This window comes from Littorina saxatilis, linkage group LG11, assembly GCF_037325665.1.
Source record: "Littorina saxatilis isolate snail1 linkage group LG11, US_GU_Lsax_2.0, whole genome shotgun sequence".
Lineage (NCBI taxonomy): Eukaryota > Metazoa > Mollusca > Gastropoda > Littorinimorpha > Littorinidae > Littorina > Littorina saxatilis.
In genome coordinates, this window is record NC_090255.1 from 21,729,361 (window position 1) to 21,755,678 (window position 26,318).

A 26,318-nucleotide genomic window follows, 5' to 3' on the forward strand; every position below is an offset into this window, starting at 1 on the left:
GACATGCGACTCATTCCGTGGTGGAGGGTCACATATAAACTACTCTTGTGTTCAATTGTCTGACATATTCAAAGTTTTTCACAGGGTACTGTCCAGTGAACATGAATTAGGAGAGAGGTTGTTTTACCCGACAAGGCGCATTCAGGTGGTGAGATTGAAGATAAAACTGAAGACGAATGATATGCATCTGATACATATTTACATATAAGACAACATTAGGACATGAAGTGAAATAAAAAAAAATCAGAACAGAACAACACAAACACATGTAAATTGTAGTTAGTCTTTATTTGAAAGACATACACCTACTAAGCGTTTTGACTAAACCAATTTGAAGAAATCAACAAACAGAAAAACTTTGGCTATGCCTATAAGTGTTTCTGTGTTTGTATGTTTGTTCGTATGTGTGTGTGTTCGTGTTGTTATTTCTATCTGCGTGTGTGATTGTTTGTGTGTACATTCGCCTGTGCGTATATCCGTCTCTGATTGCACTTTAGCGTGTATGTTTGTTTGGTTGTTTGCTTGTTTGTTTGTTAATGTTGGTATCATGTGCGTACATTTTCCCTGCTTGTTGAGTTTTCACTTGCTTGGTTGTATGACTGTTGTTGTCGTTTATGTTGGTGTTATTGATGTTCTTGTTGTGGGTATTTTACATTTGGAATACTGCTTAAACAATTAAACAACAGCTTGTTAAAGTTGGCGGGCAGCTCGGTTGGTAGCTGCATTGGTCTGGAAACAATCATGTGTGGCGCTATCGGCGTGAGTTCAACTCCCTCTTTCTGCGATGAATACAACTTTGTTCAGACTCTACTCAGTGTCCGAACACCCCCGTGTGTACGCATGCGCAGGATAAAGATCCAACGTTCACAGCGAAAATCTCAGGGCTTGAAAACATGAAGACACACAAGCTGGGTAAAAAGAAACAAGTCGCGTAAGGCGAAAATACAATATTTAGTCAAGTAGCTGTCGAACTCACAGAATGAAACTGAACGCAATGCCATTTTTCAGCAAGACCGTATACTCGTAGCATCGTCAGTCCACCGCTCATGGCAAAGGCAGTGAAATTGACAAGAAGAGCGGGGTAGTAGTTGCGCTAAGAAGGATAGCACGCTTTTCTGTACCTCTCTTTGTTTTAACTTTCTGAGCGTGTTTTTAATCCAAACATATCATATCTATATGTTTTTGGAATCAGGAACCGACAAGGAATAAGATGAAAGTGTTTTTAAATTGATTTGGACAATTTAATTTTGATAATAATTTTTATATATTTAATTTTCAGAGCTTGTTTTTAATCCGAATATAACATATTTATATGTTTTTGGAATCAGCAATTGATGGAAAATAAGATAAACGTAAATTTGGATCGTTTTATAAATTTTTATTTTTTTTTACAATTTTCAGATTTTTAATGACCAAAGTCATTAATTAATTTTTAAGCCACCAAGCTGAAATGCAATACCGAAGTCCGGGCTTCGTCGAAGATTACTTGACCAAAATTTCAACCAATTTGGTTGAAAAATGAGGGCGTGACAGTGCCGCCTCAACTTTCACGAAAAGCCGGATATGACGTCATCAAAGACATTTATCAAAAAAATGAAAAAAACGTATGGGGATTTCATACCCAGGAACTCTCATGTCAAATTTCATAAAGATCGGTCCAGTAGTTTAGTCTGAATCGCTCTACACACACACACACACACACACACGCACACACGCACACACGCACATACACCACGACCCTCGTTTCGATTCCCCCTCGATGTTAAAATATTTAGTCAAAACTTGACTAAATATAAAAATGGGTAGCGCCGTACTGTATGACTAGCTCGCTTTTATTTGGGAAACAGTAGCCGAAATTTCCAAGAGGGCAACCTTACAGGACTTTTAATATATCGCATCCTATTCTTTCTTATCGTATCCATAACAAAAGCAAGCACTCTATGGATCAGTCAGTGTTTGATAACCTCATGTTGTTATTTGCCCAAAATGAAGCAGATGCCACACTTTAATTAAAGGATGTTAAACCAAAGTACCAATAGTAAGCACATACAATACAATACAATACAATAACTTTATTAATCTCTAAAAGAGAAATTGCATTGCTGATCTTTTGTGTCCGTAATAAAACATACATAAAACATTCAAAAATAAGCATTTCAGACCGTTGCCCAATTTTAAGCAGATCCAAGCAGCAATAACAAAAAGTAGGTTAAATCAAAATACTAAATTTTTTGAAGGTAACAACAATAAAAAGCCCACTATGCAACACTCGTGCCAGTGTTTGCCTTGCCCACTATGAAGCAGATCCCAGCAGCAATGGCCAGCAGCCAGGCTACTATGGTCAAGGCGAAGGAGTAGCCATACTGATTGTCTTCGTCTTCCCCAGCATACACGGCAAACTCAACCAGAATGAAGAAAGCTGGAAAAAAAACAAGCATGTTTACAATTTCTCCTTGTTTTTTCAAATATCTTAGGGATGTTTTTGCAAACTTGTCGAAACCATTTCAGCCGGCAATAAACGATGTTTGGAAATTACTCTGTCAAGGTTTGTATTGGCTTTGCAAAGTCAGCTGCGCTTCGGACACTGAGGCAAACAACATGCAGCCAATCTCAGCGAATTATTTACTCCGATGTGAATGTTATGCAGCTTCCGATGCGATGCCCTTTTCTTCTGTAAACATCCACATCGGAGCACAAGATTCACTGCCAATGGCCTGCAGTGATCGACGATCACCGTGTTTTCCGATACTCACCTTAAGCCAAACATGTTGTCGGCGAACACTGCAAGCCAACGATCATTGCTTCAACGAACTGTGAGCTCTTCTTAAATCATGTTTAAAGAAAAGGGAGAACACTGCCTTACATACTTATATATACACCACAACAAAGTATTTGCTGTGAGTATTTGCTGTGATCACTCGGGGGTAACCTATTTGTCGGCGGTCACGAAACCCCGGTTAAAGAAATATTTGATCCGAAAAGTGTGCCAGATAGCCAAGTTGGGGGCCTTTAATAGCATAGCAAGTTTGAATTAATTGACACAAGTATGAATGCTTTACTTTGGGTTCTAAAATGGGTGCAATGATTTTTTTGTCGAGTTTATTCCGGGGGCAAAAGGAGGACATAAACCAACCAGGCCGCAGATGGCCAAGAAGAAATTTAAGTATAAGCGGCAAATTATGTATTATTAAGTCCTTCTTAGTTTCACAACATGTTTACGTTATGCAGGCGCTTCTTGCCCCTGTTAAAGTTCTCGATAAGTTGAATACTATTTTGTTCAGGTTTCTCTGGAAAAGGAAGTATTCAAATACAAAAGCCTTTTGAAAAAAGTTAAACGAAATGTATTGTGTAATGTGGTGGAAGAAGGTAGTATTAACAGGTTATCCCATGACCTGCCTCTTTGTCTCTGTTAGCTGAGGAGGTGATTATTCTGAATAATCCATCACAACCATATGGATAACCCATCACAACCGCGTTTCGATCTCAACCGTCATTGGTCATTGTGTTTGATTTTAGAGTACAATTGAATAATTTATAGAGGTCATCTGCATATTCAGAGTTTACAGATGGATTACTTTTTTCAACATACGACTGAAATATTTTGTGGTGTTAAAGTCAATATCACGTATAGGTACAGGCCTACATGTGTCAATATTGAGAAAATAAAGAATACTTCATACGATACGCACATTCTGCATGGATTTAAAGAGCGGAGTCGAGATATTTCGCTGCCTGAAGCGACTGCATGGTCAAAGGCATGTTCAACGAGTATCACGAGTGGGATCAAGGGACGATACTCCCTAATGTTTACACAGACAGCCATCTACACAGAACCGTGAGAGAGAGAGAGAGAGAGAGAGAGAGAGAGAGAGAGAGAGAGACAGAGAGACAGAGAGAGACAGAGAGAGACAGAGACAGAGAGAGAGAGCCAGAGACAGAGATTGATTGATTGATTGATTAAACTTTATTACAGAAGGATGGAGATTTTAGGCATTGCCTAGTCTTACAATCTGTCCTTGCAAACAAAGACGAGAACAAAACAACACATGAAAAGAGTATATGGACACTACGAATTTGACGAAACATACATATGGTAATAAGTAACATTCAAAAGCAAATCAAAAGTTATAGATTAACTAAATAAAAACTATGAAGTATAAAGATAGCAAAAGTAACAATGATAATAGCAATGAAGGCAATGATGATGATTTCATGGTAAATAAGATTAATAACAATAAAATAATAATAATGATAATCATAACACTAATAATAATGATAACAATGAGTGCAAAGTTACGTTCAATAAGAACATGAGGTCCTGAATAAAAACAACAACAGCAAGCAAACAAATAGCAAGTCAAGTGTAGAAAAACAACAATCATAAAAAGAGAATCGTATCCCGTATCTTTTTCCATGCATAAATTGCATACACGCATGCTAATATACATGTGAAGCTATAAGATATTATGTATTGATTAAATTAGGGTGGTTTAAGATATCGGAATAAACCAATTTACGAATTGCCACAATGTTACAATAACTGTTTCACTTTGAATCAGACTTCGAACAAATGTCTGTGTGTTTGTTTTTTAAAGGCCTTGACTGATGGAATATGTTTAAGTACAGTTGGAAGCGAATTCCATACTGAAGATCCGGAGAATGCAAGACTAGACTTGTACAAATCTAGTCGAGGGCGAGGTGGAATGAATTTACTGGAACCATACCTGTTGGTTGCCCTTTGAAATAGTGACTGAATGTACTCAGGGACTTCTTTGTTTGTAACTCTAAACATGAACAATGCTTTATTCAGTTTAAGCTGCTGGTTTAACGGAAGGAGGTCGAGCAGTTTTAGTTTCTTGTCAGTAGTGACTGATGAGTTAGGTACCATCAGTTTAGCTGCACGACGATGGAGAGAATTTAGTTTCATCGTGTGGACATCACTACAGTTGAGAGAGAGAGAGAGAGAGAGAGAGAGAGAGAGAGAGAGAGAGAGAGAGAGAGAGAGAGAGAGAGAGAGAGAGAGAGAGAGAGAGAGAGAGAGAGAGAGAGAGATAGAGAGACATAGAGAGAGAGAGCAATCAAAACACAACCCAGTCACATGGTAGTTCGAAAACTAAATCTGAAACTGACATCGATTGTCGAAGGCATGCCTGCGGTGCATAACTCTGGAAAAGTTGTCGTAGCTGGGAACCCGGGCCCGTTGAGATCCATTCCAACACCAAAAACATTATCAGAAGACTCACCATAAAGTCAAATCAAACGTTAGGTTTTCTCATTTGGTTATTTGCTTTGGCTTTAAGTGTATTGCTTCGATTGATAGCTGAATCTGCTTGCAACCGTGCTGTTCACGACTGTTCAAACTGTCGTCTGCTAGACGGGCTTGTGTGAATCCGAGTCGAGTCAACTGCGGGGTTCAGCGACAAATGAGGGAGTGCCACCAAAATGAAAAGAAGAAGACGAAAAGAAGATGGAGATACAGTTAAGATATATGGGGAAGAGAAGAGGATGTGAGGTGTTAGATGTATCCAACCTTAGGTGTTCAAACTCAAGACCGGGACGAAGTAGAAAGCGATGTACCGCGACCGACTCTCAGTGCCGACATACAACTTCCAAGCTTTATTGCTTAAATTCTTGCATGGCGCCCAACTTGTTGGGCAGCTCTTTCAACAGCCTGCTATACAAAGAAATATACAGATAAGAACAAGAGTTTGTGTCACAACTGAAGGGAGGCTAATCCTTTATTAGTTGACAATGCTATTTTTTTCGGAGTGACTGCCCTTAGATTTTCTTTTTCAACATGGCGTCCACCAGTCAATCTGTGGAGAATGACAAGCGGAAACGAAATCAAAGGTGGGTATGCACACTTATTAATTGGTGTTTGAACCAAAAGCTCTTTATTTTGTGTTTCTTATTTATCTAACTAAAATATTATAAACAGTGCATGAAGTATTTGTAGTTTTTCCATGTTAAATTTGATAATTGTAATCCACACGTGCGTCGCCCAACTCATTGGGCGCTATGCATGAAAGGGTGCAGGTTTTTATGCTAGTGTCAGTGAGGGGAATAATAATATTGGCTTCTTATAGAGCACTTACACAAAAATCATTTCTCTAAGTACTTTACACACACACACACACACACACACACACACACACACACACACACACACACACACACACACACACACACACACACACACACGCACACACACACACACACACACAGAGTGAAAACACAAACAGAGTCCAATACAAGTGTATATTAACACTTTGTGTTTCTTAATACTGATACAGTCTTAGAAACTTGTAAATAGCTACTGTTATTGCTGTGTTTGCTATACATCAGACTCAAAAGTTGACGCGCCCTTTCGCGCATGGCGCCCAACTTATTGGGCGTTATCAAAAATTGCCCTAATGTAAAGTAAAAAATGTTTTTTTGAATTTTGACAATTAAAACCTTTGTCTGTTCCTTATGTGCAACATTTCTGTTGAATTAAAAAAAAAGAGAGGGTTCATGCAAGAATGGGTTCACAACAGGCAAAGTATTGAAGCTTTGGCTCACCTAAACCCGACAACTGAATATGTAAGTGATCCACGTGTGAAAACCAAAACGGAACAGCGCGATGACAGCCAACATTTATATCCTCGACTGACAAACAGTAATACTGCATGCGAACTGACTTGGGTCAACGATCAAACCAGCACGGCCCGAACTGAATTTGTTGCGCTGCCATTATCGTGCGCAATTTTGGTAAAAATATATGCCGGTATGCCGAATTGAGTATAACGAAAGCCGATGTCAAATATACACAGGGATATTTTAAAATGACTTTCAAAATGTAAAAGCAGATAGCAGACCTTTTTATAAGCAATATGAATGACTGAATGTCCACATACAAGTCGAATGACGCCGTCCATTATGCTGACAAATGGGAACTAGCTTTGCGCATGAATTCATTGACATGAATTTCGACTGCGGAGGCTTTTGGCAAGCTGAAAACAGGCACGGGCAGGTTTTAGTGGAAAAAGTAAGTGTTTTTAATGAAAACGTCGGAGTAATGGGATAAATAGCTTACATACCTCGTCCTGAATATCTTGCATATTTTCCCTCGGGTCGATTTTTAGGTATTACCTCGCCAAAGGCTCGGTAATACCTAAAAATCGACCCTCGGGAAAATATGCAAGATAATCCGTCAGAACTCAGAGTGTGTAACCTATATATAAACGTCCACGATATGCAGACTTCTTTCTTACTCACATGGGCAGCAAAACTTCAACAACGAAAACATGAACCGTGGACAACGATTCCATTAAGTCTTTATCAGGTATTGGGAAGAAATTTACTTTGTTTTAAAGCCACAACACCGCTAAAACTGTTCCAAGGTATTGAATGCATTCGATCAAACTTTTGGAAAGAAGTTCTCTTAAAATGGATTCATAATAAAGCATTGATTTTTGAGTCACTTGAGAAAAAGTGACTCTATGTAATCGGTCAGTGTTAGTCTGTCCGGCCGGCCGGCCGTCCGTAGACACCACCTTAACGTTGGACTTTTCTCGGAAACTATCAAAGCGATCGGGCTCATATTTTGTTTAGTCGTGACCTCCAATGACCTCTACACTTTAACGATGGTTTCGTTGACCTTTGACCTTTTTCAAGGTCACAGGTCAGCGTCAAAGGAAAAATTAGACATTTTATATCTTTGACAAAGTTCATCGGATGTGATTGAAACTTTGTAGGATTATTCTTTACATCAAAGTATTTACATCTGTAGCCTTTTACGAACGTTATCAGAAAAACAAGGGAGATAACTAGCCTTTTCTGTTCGGCAACACACAACTTAACGTTGGGCTTTTCTCGGAAACTATAAAAGTGACCGGGCTCAAATTTTATGTGAACGTGACTCATTGTGTTGTGAATAGCAATTTCTTCCTGTCCATCTGATGCCTCATATAATATTCAGAACTGCGAAAGTGACTTTATCGAGCGTTTGCTCTTCTTGTTGAGAGAGAAGATCGCTTTGGCGATCAATGTTTGTGGAAGAATATAAATGTGGTTTATAAAAATAAAAGCTTATATTTTAAAAAAGTGGATAGATACTTAGATACGGTGAAAGATATTTGGGTTAACGGAGATATGATTCCTTTTAACCAGCTGTGCACAAAGATAGGATACAGCCCCTCTAGATTTGTTGAGTACGGCACAATGAAGACTGCTGTGCGAGCGCTTGGACTTCGCAAAAACACAGCCAGTCCGCGAGCAGGCGAACACAATAGTGACCATGACACGCGGAACCCTGTGATCATTAACCCCTCCGCGAGAAAGTTTCGCATCCTGATAGTCCAGTCTAAAGCGAGCAATTCTTTCGCTGTTACATTTTGGTTACATAAATATCAGGTTAAACTAGATCACAGTTATTGGCTGTTAGCAAGCGAATGTACAAAAGAAGAAAGATTAAGATTGTTACGATGGAAAATATTACATAATATTTATCCAACAAATATATTATTAAATAAAATGAAAATTAGAGAAACAAATTTATGTACGTTTTGTAAACACATTGATTATGTTGAACACTGTTTTTGGCAGTGTGAGAAGTTGACGAGCTTTTGGGAAAATGTTGTCCATTATATTTTTTGAAATACAGGATTAAATGTGCACCTTTCAGAACACGATGTTTTGTTTGATTATCAACCTAGTAGCCTAATATATGCCAAAATGATAAGGTAATTAATCACATTATTTTGATTACAAAAATGTGTATTAGTAAATATAAGTATGGTGATAGATACGTCTTGAATTGTATATTGGAAAATGAAATGTACATTAGAAGATTGTGAGTATTGTATAAGTCGAGATGAGGTGAAGTGATATGTGACGTTTGTGAATATTATGTATGAGGGGGGTGGGAGGGAGCGGACGGACGAGAATGCGTGTATCTGTCTTTGGGGATGCATATATATGAGTGTGCGTGTGACTGGGGGTGCGAGTGGATGGATCGGGGGTAAGATAGGCTTTAGGTGTGGTTTACCTATGTAAAGAAACGATGCCGGGTTTTCTAAAATTCAATACGATCAGGATGTTATAAGATAACAGTAGGCCTACATATAGATTTATTGAAGTGTACCGGTGTATGTGATGTTATTATGTTTAGATGTCAGACAAACATATTTTATGAAAATGTTAGCCATTATATCGTTGGTATGATGGTTATACACATACATATGTCTCACCAACACATATTCCAACTACACATACACATTTAAAGGAGATTAACGAATAAAAAAAGTAAAAATTAAAAGAGGTATTGTAGCTCAAACACATTTATAACAGTTTATAAGGAATATTGTAAAAATCAGTGGTATTTATTAAACGCCCCATGTGCTTGGCAAATTCAAAAAAAAAAAGGTGAAACAAAAAGAAAAGTGCAGCTCAGATAGCCGAATTTAAAGAATGGAAACCAAAGACTGCAGTTCAAGGAATTGCAAATTAGTCCCAGGGGCGTTAATTCAGATGAGGCCAAAAATAATTCAGCCCGAGGCAATGAGGCTATGGCTCTGCAGGAAGACTAGCTATATATATCTCATTTATTTCGGGTCGGTTTTTCCACGCAGAAACTGATTTTTGTGGGGAGACACAAATATCGCATTTTGGGGGACCGGCCTTGGGTTTTCACGATAATTAAACAGTTTTGTTTTTAAATGTTTGAGCCTGCGTCCATTAGCTTAATTTGCGTGGAATTGATTTGATTTTTGTTAGTTTTCTTGATATGCTTCAGCCCGATAAATTCAGTAACTTGCCCTGGAACTGATTGACAGGAACAAAATCGGTGTTTTCATACTTTATTAGTGACGTGGTGTGGTCTGTACTATATTTACAGTTGTATAATGTCAGTTCTTTTTGCCCCTCTTCCTCTTTTCGCGATTGCATCCTTTTTGCATCCGATTAAAATCCCGCTTCCACTTCTCCCTCCGTTCGTCCCTTCCGTTATTTTCTGTTATCACAGAAAATAAGTGCAATTTCATTTTGTTGGTATCATACTAGTATATTTTGCAGACCTTCCTGTATGTCTATCTTTCTGCCCCCTCTCTGGCTCAGTCTAAGGCTGCTAGTCTGTCTGTCTGTTAATCTGTTTGCCTGTCTGTCTGTCTGCCTGTCAGTCTGTCTGAGTTGTTGTCAATCATTTTGATTAACAAAATATAATATAGGAAAACTGCATGTACAGGTAAATAGAAGTAAAACATTGTTTCGAAAAAAAAGAAAAAAGAAAAAAAAGAGACTAAGAGTCAAGACCCCCCCCCCCCCCCCCCCCGAACCCCCCCCCCCCCCTCCCCAAGCTATCCCAACCGAGTGACCGAGACGGAGAGCGCTCATGTGAGGAAATTTTCAGATTAAACATGACTTTTATTTATTTGATTTTTGGATTCAGGAGAAAATGAGGAATACAATTCAATCTTTTTAAAATCCGATTGTGAAAATTCAATTTTTAATGACAACTTTGATTAGCAAAATTGTTGATGATTTTGTAAGCTTCCGAGCTGAAATTCAATCCAATAGTCCGGACTGAGTACAAAATTGCTTGACAAAAATTTCGATTAATTTAATTGAAAAATAAGGGAATAACAGTGCCGCCTCTACTCACTAAAATCCGAATATTATGTCAAAGATATTTATCGAAAAAGATGAGACAGAAAACGTGGGGGGGGGGGGGGGTATCGCTTGGAAGAACCTGCATGTATGGATTTATGAAGATCGTTCCAGCAGTTTTCTTGGAATCGCTCTACACATACACACACACACACACACACACACACACACACACACACACACACATATATATATATATATATATATATATATATATATACGTACACACACACACACACACAGACACACACACACACACACACACACACACACACACACACACACACACACATACACCACCACCCTCGTCTCGATTCCTGATCTATGTTAAAACATAAGTCAAAAATGGACAAAATGTAAAAACAGCATCGGGGTTACCTGCTACGAATGCCAGGATAGCAGCGATGATAGGCAACTTGTCCATTTTCATGAAACACATCAAGACTCCCACCACCACACACCCCGCGAGCACCAGAACTCCGAGGATTCCAAAGACTCGGCACACATACAGATAGTCTGGAACATGAGTATTCGTAATAAAACTGTGCCAAAAAACACACGAATAAACCACACACGCAGTAAAACACCAACCATTTTTTGTATTCAACAAAATATTGCTACACTTTCTTTTTACGTCGAAAGCTTATCTAAACTCAAAAGGAATACAAGCAAAAACTAAATATGCAATTGGACGTGTGTGAGCGTACGTGCGTGCGTGCGTGCGTGCGTGCGTGCATGTGTGCGTGCGTGCGTGCGTATGTGCATTTGTGTTGTTGTTATTGTGTGTGTGTGCGTGTGTGTGTGTGTGTGTGTGTGTGTGTGTGTGTGTGTGTGTGTGTAGGCGTGCGCGTGCGCGTACTGCGGGTGTGCGTGAGTGTGTGTGTGTGTGTGTGTGTGTGTGTTAAATTGTATGTTGTTAGTTTTAAACTGTCTTGATGTTACTGCTTTTGCATATGTATTTTGCTTGTCGAATTTTTCTCCTTCAATTTCCTTCAACAGTTCATCGTATCGTCCGCCAAACCAAATATCATATTGCTTTTGAAAGCACGTTTATAAGCTTTGCTTGTTGTGCTCCATTTACTAATTGATTGTATGCGGCTTTGTTGTATGTCATTTTGCTGAATAAAATTGTTTAAACCAAACGCAATTATTGAGTGTGCGCGCTCTGTGCAGGTGTACCTGTGTGCGGTGGTAGGTGACCGAGTTCTTGATATCTGTATGAATTTGTTAATCTGATAGCTGTACACGTTTACGTAATTACGCATTAGTGTAGCTACCGTTATGTTTGTCCTCTGAGTGATGCGATGTGATTGCAAGAGGTAATGTTTTGAATAGTCGTATTTTCGTACATTGGCATTCTTTTTTACATTTAGTCAAGTTTTGACTAAATGTTTTAACATAGAGGGGGAATCGAGACGAGGGTGGTGGTGTGTGTATGTGTGTGTGTGTGTGTGTGTGTGTGTGTGTGTGTGTACCCATGTTTCCACAGGTTTGGTTGCCTAAATCACCATAAGGCAACTATCCACACGTGGATGGCAACCTAAACTCTGGATGGCAACCTAATTGTGTGGATGCTCGCTTCATTTAACACCGTTAAATTGACTTTTTTGACGGAAAGAATGTCATAACAATGTTCAAAATGACATTCTTTCCGTCCTCTATAGGCGACGAAATAGGTCAAATTTTGTGCATTTTTTAGTGCAAAATTCTTCGATGCCGGAGCGAGTACTGCACCCAGTGCTGTTGTAGTGCAAGTGCACTAGAAAGGCACTACACCCAGTGCCGCCTCTTAGGTAACCATCCACACTTTAGGTATGTGTGTGTGTGTGTGTGTGTGTGTGTCTGTCTGTGTGTGTGTGTAGAGCGATTCAGACTAAACTACTGCACTGATCTTTATGAAATTTGACATGAGAGTTTCTGGGAATGATATCCCCGGTTGTGTTTTTCTTTTTGTGTATAACTGTCTTTGATGACGTCATATCCGGCTTTTTGTAAAAGTTGAGGCGGCACTGTCACACCCTCATTTTTCAATAAAATTGATTGAAATTTTGGCCAAGCAATCTTCGACGAAGCCCGGACTTCGGTACTGCATTTCAGCGTGGTGGCTTAAAAATTGATTAATGACTTTGGTCATTAAAAATCTGAAAAATGTAAAAAAAGAAAAAAGATTTTTTATAAAACGATCCAAATTTACGTTCATCTTATTCTTCATCATTTTCTGATTTCCAAAACATATACATATGTTATATTTGGATTAAAAACAAGCTCTGAAAATTGAAAATATAAAAATTATGATCAAAATAAAATTTCCGAAATCGTTTTAAAAACTATTTCATCTTATTACGTGTCGGTTCCTGATTCCAAAAAAATATAGATATGATATGTTTGGATTAAAAACACGCTCAGAAAGTTAAAACGAAGAGAGGTACAGTAAAGCGTGCTATGAAGCACAGCGCAACCGCCACCGCGCCAAACAGGCTCGTCACTTTCACTGCCTTTTGCACTAGCGGCGGACTACGTTCAGTTACATTCTGTGAGTTCCACAGCTTGACTAAATGTAGTAATTTCGCCTTACGCGACTTGTTTTATCGTCCACGAAGATTTCCGATAATTCGATTTTGCAATTTCTTGTAGAGTACGATGGTCCTCAAATTTTTATATTTAGTCAAGTTTTGACTAAATATTTTAACATCGAGGGGGAATCGAAACGAGGGTCTTGGTGTATGTGCGTGTGTGTGTGTGTCTGTGTGTGTGTGTGTGTGTGTGTGTGTAGAGCGATTCAGACTAAACTACTGGACCGATCTTTATGAAATTTGACATGAGAGTTCCTGGGTATGAAATCCCCGAACATTTTTTTCATTTTTTTGATAAATGTCTTTGATGACGTCATATCCGGCTTTTCGTGAAAGTTGAGGCGGCACTGTCACGCCCTCATTTTTCAACCAAATTGGTTGAAATTTTGATCAAGTAATCTTCGACGAAGCCCGGATTTCGGTATTGCATTTCAGCTTGGTGGCTTAAAAATTAATTAATGACTTTGGTCATTAAAAATCTGAAAATTGTAAAAAAAAATAAAAATGTATAAAACGATCCAAATTTACGTTTATCTTATTCTCCATCATTTGCTGATTCCAAAAACATATACATATGTTATATTTGGATTAAAAACAAGCTCTGAAAATTAAATATATAAAAATTATTATCAAAATTAAATTGTCCAAATCAATTTAAAAACACTTTCATCTTATTCCTTGTCGGTTCCTGATTCCAAAAACATATAGATATGATATGTTTGGATTAAAAACACGCTCAGAAAGTTAAAACAAAGAGAGGTACAGAAAAGCGTGCTATCCTTCTTAGCGCAACTACTACCCCGCTCTTCTTGTCAATTTCACTGCCTTTGCCATGAGCGGTGGACTGACGATGCTACGAGTATACGGTCTTGCTGAAAAATGGCATTGCGTTCAGTTTCATTCTGTGAGTTCGACAGCTACTTGACTAAATATTGTATTTTCGCCTTACGCGACTTGTTTTGATTAACATTAACAATGAATACATCAACAGAGATAGAAAGAAAACTTACCTCCGAAGGTGTCAAATACATCATCGTTTTCGCATGTATCATCAATGCAGAATCTCCAGAGGCCGGCCGTGTACCTTCCGTCACTGGTCACAGTCCAGCCAGGTGTCGCAACACCAACTATCAGGAAGATGAGCCCCACTCCGGCACACACTATGCCCACCAGGGCAGGAATCGGCGGCATCTTGAAACCCATAGCTTACAGTCCACACTACTTTTATTTCAGATGTTGAAATGTTAGAGGTCGAAGGGAAGACGAGTTTGTTATGATATAGCAACTCCTAAAAATACCGCTAAAGTACAGCTAATTAAACACAGATGATCACGAAACACTCAACATCAACAGTACTGATATCATGTAACGCAAGTCCGACACTCGAAACTTTTGTGAACCACAGAGTGATTACTTCACAAGCTCATACATTCAGTTTGGATCGATATAATATAACCCTATTCAAGCAAGATTTATGGCGTCGTTTACTGGTTTTGAGCATAAAGAAACGCCTTATGTAGTCTTCCGAGAAGTCAACACGTCACCACAATAGCCAGAAAACCATTCTGCCAAAACCGAACAAACCACTCCCTGCATAACAATAACAATTATTATCAAACGTTAGCGATTAGGTAAACATGCTCTTTTAAAAAAAATTAAAAAAAAGAAGCTAAGAAAAACTCTATTTCTCGTAAAACTTCAACTCACTGCAAAATACAGAAATCATCAGGTTGTAACTGTAAGATGATATTAACATTATAAGATGTTTGATGGGATGTTGACAGACTCAAGTCGATAATTTATGCCCCCTGAGGACCGACAAAAAAGCTAGTCTGACAACAAACCACAAAACATCGTTTTTGTCATCATTTTGGTAGTGAGAAAATAAGTGTCAAATCCACACAGGGAACCATGCTTTGAAACACGCGTTCCGTTTTGATAACTCATGGTTTGGGGCCCCAGCACGTTGTTGCAATTAAAGCTGACGTGTGAAAGCAACTTTCTGTGTTTTGAGTTCATAAAATGTTTAGATAAATATGTCAGGTTTAAGGATGCACAGTTCTGTATGTTCCTCTCAGTATTCCACCCCTCGGTCTTCAGTTGTAAATATTAAGCTTAGTGATCGAATGTGGAAGCTACGTTGGGTCAAAGGTCACAGAAGATTTGCGTCGTGCAGCGAAGGAAAGAATCGCGATCTTGTTTCCGCCTCTTTGTTTTTCATTAGACTTGTCAGTCTGCTTGCTCGGCTTTGTTAGATGTTTGCATATCGTGTTGCTATGTTCTTTGCTTTTATTATTATTATTTTGTGCTTCGTTTATCGATACAACGTCTTGTGCACGGGTCAAAATTTGTGTGTCAGGGGTCGTTTTACTTGAACTTGACGTTCGTGTTTCTCCGAACGTCTGTGTATCGAAACACAAATACACGCACTCCATGACTCTGTAAGAAGACAAAACATATCGCTAGGTTTCATTTGTTTTTGATGAATGTATGACCTTTCATGAAGTAGTTTTGTTTTTGAGTCACTTGAGAAAAAGTGACTCTATGTAATCGGTCAGTGTTAGTCTGTCCGGCCGGCCGTCCGGCCGGCCGTCCGTCCGTAGACACCACCTTAACGTTGGACTTTTCTCGGAAACTATCAAAGCGATCGGGCTCATATTTTGTTTAGTCGTGACCTCCAATGACCTCTACACTTTAACGATGGTTTCGTTGACCTTTGACCTTTTTCAAGGTCACAGGTCAGCGTCAAAGGAAAAATTAGACATTTTATATCTTTGACAAAGTTCATCGGATGTGATTGAAACTTTGTAGGATTATTCTTTACATCAAAGTATTTACATCTGTAGCCTTTTACGAACGTTATCAGAAAAACAAGGGAGATAACTAGCCTTTTCTGTTCGGTAACACACAACTTAACGTTGGGCTTTTCTCGGAAACTATCAAAGCGATCGGGCTCATATTTTGTTTAGTCGTGACCTCCAATGACCTCTACACTTTAACGATGGTTTCGTTGACCTTTGACCTTTTTCAAGGTCACAGGTCAGCGTCAAAGGAAAAATTAGACATTTTATATCTTTGACAAAGTTCATCGGATGTGATTGAAACTTTGTAGGATTATTCTTTACATCAAAGTATTTACATCTGTAGCCTTTTACGAACGTTATCAGAAAAACAAGGGAGATAACTAGCCTTTTCTGTTCGGCAACACACAACTTAACGTTGGGCTTTTCTCGGAAACTATAAAAGTGACCGGGCTCAAATTTTATGTGAACGTGACTCATTGTGTTGTGAATAGCAATTTCTTCCTGTCCATCTGATGCCTCATATAATATTCAGAACTGCGAAAGTGACTCGATCGAGCGTTTGCTCTTCTTGTTTGTTTACTTTTGCCAGTTTGCCAGTTCGCTTTTGGAACTTTGCAAAGCAGTGTCGAGTCGTCTGTTTAGGTTTGGGGAAACACCAATGAAAAGAGCCGAAGAATCCCCGAGCGTTTCTATTGGGTTTGCTTTTGATTATCCATGTATATGTAACCTAGCGCCAAATGTAACTGAGTGTCCTTTTCTCTCTCTATAAACTCAGTCAAAACAAATGACACCGGTTATATTACCAGGTTCTTTTATTTCCAAACGATGTTGTAGGGAAAATGTGGAAAAATGGAGGGTTACATCCAACCAAAACTTCTTACAATCTTCTAAATTCTTTCACAAAAAGACACACAAATAAACAATAACAATACAGAGACCCTAATCTAGTCTGACCAACCAGGTCACCGAAGCGAACTAACATCCGGAACAATACTTCCAAAAATATAAAACATCTTCTCCAAAAATAGATCCACACTCTAGAATTAGAACACGACAAAACAGACAATACCCTGAATCCTTACTCTAAACTCTGTTCTAACCCTAAACACTCCTCAATCTACTAAATCCCATCTACAAAAAAAAACATTCTACAAAATATAACTGAACCCCTCTAACGAAACCCCGTCGCACATTCCGCCCGCTCTGTCACAGAAAATTCACATTACTGTTCCCTTTCTGCCCGTAGCAAAACTTGCCACGCGACGTCTGTTCTGCTCAACAAGCATCAGCGAAAGTGAAGGCCCCAGCGCACAACATCCCGCGTTCCTACGTCACAAGGTCAAAACAAACTCAACTCAGAGGGGGCAGGTTTCACAGTATTGATTTCAGCCATTTCCCATTTTCTCACACTTCCAGTCAAACATAAAACTGTGAAATACTGTGAACATGGATGTTATTGTAATTAATTAGGATCAGTACCACACAAAACAAAGAAAAAAATTATACGCAGAGTCTTTTTTTCCATAGAAAATCAAGCGAAACGAAAGTTGCCCCCAAAACGTGAAAATCTATCAAACAAACTTGATGCAAGCCTGACTCCAGAAAGAAGACTGAAAACCACTAATACTAAATGATTTACATAAAGTTTAAACATATAACAGATTTTCACAACAAAGTTCCTTGCCTGAGGCTGTCTATATGTTTGCATGCAGATGTCCTTGATCAGAACGCCATTTTCACCTAAACCGGCCGGCGAAATGTTTTTTTTCACATTTCAAGGTCTCCATACACTAACAAAAGTCACATGTTTTGAAAGTGTATTTATGTGTGTACAAGATAAAAACAGATAAGTACTTCTTTATCATTTTTTTAATGGCAGAAATAAACTTATACTATCGATACCCCCTAATTTAGAAAACGGCAAGAAGAGCCAAGATACCTGTTTCATTAACAAGGAACACTTTTTTGTTCATAAAAAGACACTCAGTCATTTTGATATAAAATAATAATCAATTGCATACATATATGAATACAGAATGTTAAACAAATCTACTTTTATTTTAAGTGGAAAAAACACACAACAAAAAACACGCACATAAGTGACGCACACAAACTGAAGGCTTACCACCAAAGACTGTGGGTACCCTAACTACTCTCCTCACATAGGGAGGGGGGAGATAGAAGGATCCCTAAACAAAGCCTGCCTCAACACGACTTTAGTAGGTAGCCGTGCCTGCTTGGTCATCCAATTATGCCGTCGAAAAACAGAAACAAAGAAGAACAAGTCGCGTAAGGCGAAAATACAAAATTTAGTCAAGCTGTCGAACTCACAGAATGAAACTGAACGCAATGCAATTTTTCAGCAAGACCGTATACTCGTAGCATCGTCAGTCCACCGCTCGTGGCAAAGGCAGTGGAATTGACAAGAAGAGCGGGGTAGTAGTTGCGCTGAGAAGGATAGCACGCTTTTCTGTACCTCTCTTCGTTTTAACTTTCTGAGCGTGTTTTTAATCCAAACATATCATATCTATATGTTTTTGGAATCAGGAACCGACAAGGAATAAGATGAAAGTGTTTTTAAATTGATTTCGAAAATTTAAAGGCACAGTAAGCCTCCCGTAAACCATCACAGAGCTCCCCGAGCGTCTACATACAGTACAAGCATACTTCCATTTGAACGCTCACCGAACGGGAACATCCTGGCTGCTTTCTGCCGAGCGTGAGAAATTTTCAAAGAATTTATTTTCGTGGACTTCTCCTTAACAACAATTGCGCCTCGTTTTGGTGCTGGCCGGGACGGCTGTTATGAATATGATACCGGAAATCACGCCCGGACAGTAAGCCTCCCGTAAACCATCACAGATACTGTCAGGCTTTTACACACAGTACAAACACCCTTCCATTTGAACGCTCACCAAACGGGAACATCCTTGGTATGGTGCCCTACGTAAAGAGCGAGCAATTTTTAAAGAATTAATTTTGCAGATTGTCTCGAACACTTTTTGGACCCATTCTGAACTCAGGTCAAAAATGAGTTACTTCCCTTCTATCGATGTAAACTGTCGATAGCCGTGGATCGATGATTATCAGAATGTTTTTGGACCGTGGTGCGTTTTTGCGCTAGACCTAACTTTTAAAATCTAAATAATAAATTGACAGCTTGTTACAAAATTCTTTAATCATAAAAGAATGTTTTTCATCAAGACAAGATCAGAAAAGCCCGGAAGCAGGGTCACGCAAGGGTCGTCGCAGACGACGGTTTACAGTGCATATCGCCGTTCCTCTCAACAGTCAAAAGCCATCGCTAGAGTTCTTGTGAACCACAGCCGTTTGTTTCGTGCATAAAAACGTGCTATTGTAGATAAGCTCACATCGAGTCACATTCAAATGACTAACTGACGACTACATTGTGAAAAAGGGAAACTGGATGACACGAGTTCACGATGGCTCAGGGGTAAGATAAACCACGCAAAAATAAATTCTTTGAAAATTGTTCGCTCTTCACGGAGGGCACCTAGGATGTTCTCAATCGGTGAGTGTTTAAATGAAAGGGTGTTTGTACTGTGTGTAAAAGCCTGACCGTATCTGTGATGGTTTACGGGAGGCTTACTGTGCCTTTAATTTTGATCATAATGTTTATATTTTTAATTTTTAGAGCTTGTTTTTAATCCAAATATAACATATTTATATGTTTTTGGAATCAGAAAATGATGAAGAATAAGATGAACGTAAATTTGGATCGTTTTATAAATTATTATTTTTTTTTACAATTTTCAGATTTTTAATGACCAAAGTCATTAATTAATTTTTAAGCCACCAAGCTGAAATGCAATACCGAAGTCCGGCCTTCGTCGATGATTGCTTGGCCAAAATTTCAATCAATTTGATTGAAAAATGAGGGTGTGACAGTGCCGCCTCAACTTTTACAAAAAGCCGGATATGACGTCATCAAAGGTATGTATCAAAAAAAAGAAACAAAACGTCCGGGGATATCATTCCCAGAAACACTCATGTAAAATTTCATAAAGATCGGTCTAGTAGTTTGGTCTGAATCGCTCTACACACACACGCACACACACACATACACCACACCCTTGTCTCGATTCCCCCCTCAACGTTAAAACTTTAGAAGACACTTGCAAGGCAAATTTTCGCGCCGCGGTGCCGATGACGCAAATAACTCTCGCGACAAAACGATTGGTCCGTAAAATCGCGTCATCAACCGGTTCATGAATGGCCCGTGTATGAATGGCATTCCTTCTGTTGTGATGACGTGCGCACCTCGTCATTGATGTGACTTGGAAAATCGGTCGGATTTAGGTACCCCCAAGATCTTATGTCGAAATTAGATACCTTTACCCTACCGATCCAGAACTGCAAAGGAAACGTTAATCAAACTTCTATAATCATTGAAAAAGCTAAAAATCTGATCGAGCATGAAGAGGTAGCGATCGTGTGGTAGCGATCGTTGGCTGACAGACGGCATATTACTCGACAAAAAGGCAACAAAAACAATAAAATCTCACCTGAAAAAATAATCACAAATCACGCCTTCGGCCTCAACTGTGAAAAGTGTGTAATATGTCACATACGGCATAGGATTGCCCGAAAATGACAACGAAAGTGAAAGTAGCGATCGTTGGAAACCCCTGACAGACGACGGTCGGACATTCCAAGAAATGGACACGGCGCGGAATTTCGCGAAATTTCGGTCATTGTAAATGCTTTCCTATGAAGTACAGACTATAAAGGTGTGTTTTCAATGTCAAAATAAAATCATGTTATCATTTCTTGTGGTAAAATAAGCTTACTTGGTTTATCTGTGAAGACTTAGTTTTTCGGACAGACAGCTTCCAGTTCTCGATTCGATTTTTTGTGTGCAAAATATGTAATGCAAAATTCATATTTGTGCTTTTGTTTTTGTTTGTATGGTTAGATATTGCAGCTCTGCTATCAAATATGACCATTCAGTGTGAATTGAGTGCCTTTTCGTTTCAATTTTCACATCAATGGTTGGCTTCTGTCATGCAGAAGGAAATGGCGTCTGTCAGGATTCACACGATCGCTACCAAACACATGTGCATAAAATGCCAACAAAACAACTCAAACGATTTTTTTTTTTAGAATTGTATTCAAAATGACACATTTGTGCATTGCATATGAAAAAAAACACTGAGAAAATTGGTTCAGCAAGTTAGAAATCAGAGCACATTGTGCAGTCAATAGAATGTCTCAATACCGTGAAACCTGCCAGGGGTGTCAGGTACCAAAAAACGATCATTTTACCTATGCAAATTAAAGGATCGGCTCTTCCGCCAGACCATTTCAATACAGACAAAACACAGTCTCAGAAACCTTAATGGATCCCCGATAGCACAGGTATGAATCCTCGATAGCACAGAGGTACCATGAGTTCTCGAGTTCACGAACGCGCAAAAGTACATGTGTACAGTAACTGTCGTTCAGTCACAAGCTCACATATAACCTGGTTGCTGCAACTATGGTAACCGGGGATTTATTGCATGGGGAATATGAGATTTATTTCCCAGGTGTTTGTGAATGAAAACTCGTGAAAATGATGACAACGTCTTTTATTTGTACGTTTCATCATCACTCCTTTTCGCTTACATCCTGTCAGAGTTGTCCTTTGTTGTCAAAAGAAACAGGGTATTGGTCATCTGGTGAAACAAAATGTAATTACGGTCGGGAGAGATGGAAAAAAATGGAACAAGGGACTGCAGGTGAGAGAAATGGAACAATATAACAATATGATGTACAAAATGTACTCAACAAAAATCAGCGACAAGAATACAAACACAAGAACCGGTTTCGAGTTATCGTCTTCGTCAGCACAAGTTACAAAAATGATAAGTTAAACAGAAGAGTAGACAGAGATGGAATCAAAGTACTGTTTCATACACTAAATCGTGACAGTACAAGTGTTGTATAGATAAATCTTAGTTACTCCGTTTAAAAACATCATATTGATCTAAACCATCTACAGTATTTATTAACAATTGCTGGTCCGTCACTTTTTGTTACTGATGATCATGACAGTAAGAGGAATTGAGGCGGAAATTTACAAACTGAACAAGAAAACTGAATTTATGTGTGCAATGACGTACATTACGGAGGAATGTAAAACCATAAAAGGAAAAGCAGCAGACAACGCAACTGCCAACTGTTGGTTAATTTGGTCAAATTCCAGTGTTCTCGTAACAATTGACTATCGTTACATGGGACATGGATATTACATTAACATAACTATTACAAATGTTTTTAATTTTGATTGTATTTATGTTTAAACCAATATGAGACAGTATAACAAAAAAGTTGTCAGCACGAAATTGATGGGTTTTTATCCGGTTTCTGGTGTATATTGCAAAGTTTCGTATGGGACACTGTAACGATAGTCCCCGTGCTTTTGAAATGTTGCTGGCAACGTGTAATTCGTGTAGTAGGGTTGAACCATTTATTCTGTACGGTTAAGTAACTGATACCTGATATGATGTGAAGTGCTTATAGTTTGCTTGATGAATATTCAAGAGAAATGCAATGATGTCCATGTTTCACAAGGACAGCGTTAAGGAATGACTAACACTGATGCCAAGAAAATAAGAACACAACACATACGTGAAACACAACGGCAATTATTATAATAAAAAAACATAAAATCAAATCTTCGAAGGTCTCTCTCTCTCTCTCTCTCTCTCTCTCTCTCTCTCTCTCTCTCTCTCTCTCTCTCTCTCTCTCTCTCTCTCTCTCTCTCTCTCTCTCTCTGTGTGTGTGTGTGTGCGTGTGTGTGTGTGTGTGTGTGTGTGTGTGTGTGTGCGTGCGTGCGTGCGTGTATGTATGTATGTTTATGTATTTACGTGCGTGCGTGCGTGCGTGCGTGCGCGCGCGTGTGTATGTGTGTGTGTGTGTGTGTGTGCTTTTGCTATCAAGCATATGATACAATAGTTTCATTCATTTGTTGTATGCATTTAATGACTGCTTCAGATGTGTATATTTGCATATAATTTGCTGTGTGTGTGCCTACACACGTGTGTATCTGTATGTGTGTGTGTGTGTGTGTGTGTGTGTGTGTGTGTGTGTGTGTGTGTGTGTGTGTGTGTGTGTGTGTGTGTGTCTGTCTGTATCCGTGTCTGTACGTGTATATCTGTGTATGTGTCTTGGTGTCGTTTGACTGGGTGGCCGAGTGGTAACGCACTTGCGCTCGGAAGCGAGAGGTTGCGTGTTCAGGCCTGGGTCAGGCCGCAATTTTCTCTCCCCTTTCCTAACCTAGGTGTTGGGTTCGAGTGCTAGTCTTTCGGATGAGACGAAAAACCGAGGTCCCTTCGTGTACATTACATTGGGGTGTGCACGTTAAAGATCCCACGATTGACAAAAGGGTCTTTCCTGGCAAAATTGTATAGGCATAGATAAAAATGTCCACCAAATACCCGTGTGACTTGGAATAAAGTATAAAAAAAAAATTCCATCTCACACGGCATTAAGTCTCAGGGCTTGGAAACATGAATACACGCATGCAGGAAAAAAAATGGGTAGCGCCGTATACTATATGGCAGCTCGCTTTCTCCAAGAAGAAAGCAGCCCGAATTTCTGTGAGGTTACCCTCATGGACAATATAAAATCGTATCCTTATCCTTATCCTTAAGTTATATTATATTTTCTTTCCAAGCTATGTTTTCATGATTATGTCTCAACATTTGGCAGGCTCTTTCTTTATTTTGCCTCACTTATTTGCATGTGTAGGCTATGTTTAAAGCCCAATGTATCACACCCTTATTAATTTCGTTTTATGCACCAATTTCATTTGTCTGAAAATTGTCAAAATCAACTCATTGATTAGAACAATAAAACATCCATCCATCCATCTCTCTCTCTCTCTCTCTCTCTCTCTCTCTCTCTCTCTCTCTCTCTCTCTCTCTCTCTCTCTCTCTCTCTCTTTCTCTCTATCTCTCTATCTCTCTCTCTCTATCTCTCTCTCTCTTGGTTTTATGTACGTCCGAATATTTTCTGTGATATATTGTATGCTATGATTTTTTGCAATGATGTTTAGCCATAGTCCGTTATACGCGTAGGTGTGCGAGAATATGTAAGCGCAGTGCTTTAAAGATGTCCATGTGGGAATGTGTAAGTGGGCGTAGTCGAATGTCCATGTGGGAATGTGTAAGTGGAGCATATAAGAATGCCCATGTGTGAATGTGTAAGTGGAGCGTATAAGAATGTGTAAGTGGAGCGTGGTCGAATGTCCATGTGTGAATGGGTAAGTTGAGCGTATAAGAATGTCCATGTGTGCGATGTGTAAGTGAGACATGGATGTGTTCATGTCTGAATGCGTAAGCACAATGCAAGGAATGTCCAGAGAGGTATGTGGGAGGTGTGTTTATAACCTGCCCTGTTATATAGTGCTATATGCCTTATGTAAAATCAATGTCTTGTTTGTATTATTGTTATGTACCACGCCTGAATTTCTCTATGAGATAATAAAGTATTCTTATTCTTATTCTTATTCTCTCTCTCTCTCTCTCTCTCTCTCTCTCTCTCTCTCTCTCTCTCTCTCTCTCTCTCTCTCTCTCTCTCTCTCTCTATCTCTCTCTCTCTCTCTCTCTCTCTTTCTCTCTATCTCTCTCTCTCTCTCTCTCTTTCTCTCTATAACGGCATGTAAGAAGTGGTGTACAGGCACCTAAACTAAAGTTTATTTACCGATTAAAAAAAACCCACCTTGTTTTAATACATTTGAGATTTCAAAGTTCAACGTTGTAATTCATTCTTCTCCGTTTGAGGCAAATCATTCCAAAGATCAGTTTACGTCGCGAGTAAAGGGAGCATACTGCTTAACGAGCTACCACTGAAGACTAACCTCACTTCTCTCCCCTCCATGAGTCACTGAAGAGTCTTCTTGTTGTATCAATACATCACACTTTTAACTCAGATATCTGGTCGTTAACGCTTTATACAATAGACGTATTAGAACAGATTGACTTAATGTATTAATTTCACTTTCATTTCGACCGTACAATGTGTTATTTTATGAGATCGTGGACTAATTTGTATAATGCATGTTCAGGCAGAAAAATAATATTTGCGAGACGAGACATCAAGATGTATATATATAATTAGGGCCTACTTGTTACAATGATGTTACTAACATCTACAGAGTGTTGAACACTCTATGTGTTTGTGTGTGTGTGTGTGTGTGTGTGTGTGTGTGTGTGTGTGTGTGTGTGTGTGTGTGTGTGTGTGTGTGTGTGTGTGTGTGTGTGAGAGAGAGAGTGTGAGTGTGTCTGTGTGTGCGTGTAAATATAAATATATATATACATATAAATGTGGATATCACAGCCACATCTAACGATCACTACTAATATATATATATATACCTATATATATATATATATATATATAGAGAGAGAGAGAGAGAGAGAGAGAGAGAGAGAGAGAGAGAGAGAGAGAGAGAGAGAGAGAGAGAGAGAGAGAGAGAGAGAGAGAGGTTACAACACGAGTGGGTTTTTATATGGCTTGTATTTCAGTCAAGACCCAGCGGATGAATATCAAGGGACTCACGAGCCTCTGGCGAGTGTTGTAACCTGCATATCCCATGACGATCTAAAAGACAAAGTGTGACGGAAACATCAAGCTTTAGTTGTCTGTTCAGATGAGGCACATCTGCACATACCTTATTAAAGGCACGTCTGTTGATCTATGTCAAGTCGGTGCATAATGGTGGCTTGGTTGTCCCCGTCAGTTGAAAGCCTCTTACACGGATTTGACCGAATTTTTTTGTTTGTTTGTTTAACGCCTAGCCGACCACGAAGGGCCATATCAGGGCGGTGCTGCTTTGACATTACTGTGTGAAATAGCACTACAGTTGTTGTCTCCCTTCCACTGTTCAGATGTTTTATTCTGTACTTGTTTGAACTAATAGTGTTTTGTGCTGCAGTAAATTATTTCCCTTGAACCATGTTTGAATATCAGGTGAGCTTGAGGGGATCCACTTTAAAAGGTTTACTACCTCCTTTTTTTGATAAGTACACCAAGCTGTAAATTGATTGCAGAAATCCCATCCTTTTGTATTTTTTAAAAGTTTGCATTAAATTTGATAAGAGTTGATCATTATATTTGAGCTAAAAGGATATTTTGTTCAGTCAAAAATTATTTGGAACTTTGGTGCGGCGTATTGATATGTGAAAATCATCTTGCCAGTACGGTTGGCACTACTTTTAACTGAGAAAAGGTGACAGCCAGGGGAAACTTTGGTGTCCCGGAAACATCATTGTTGTATCAATGTTGTGGA

General features: G+C 39.0%; 1 protein-coding gene across 1 annotated transcript; it reads right to left on the minus strand.

Moving 5' to 3' along the window:
* Nucleotides 1–308: 308 nt before the first annotated feature.
* Nucleotides 309–14,672, minus strand: LOC138980833 (lens fiber membrane intrinsic protein-like). The gene is made up of 3 exons (XM_070353715.1): nucleotides 14,228–14,672; nucleotides 11,023–11,160; nucleotides 309–2,419 (listed from the first exon to the last, which is right to left on the minus strand). Exons 1-3 carry the CDS (start codon nucleotides 14,418–14,420, stop codon nucleotides 2,259–2,261), a joined length of 492 nt encoding a protein of 163 aa, XP_070209816.1. The 5' UTR covers nucleotides 14,421–14,672; the 3' UTR covers nucleotides 309–2,258.
* Nucleotides 14,673–26,318: the final 11,646 nt, after the last annotated feature.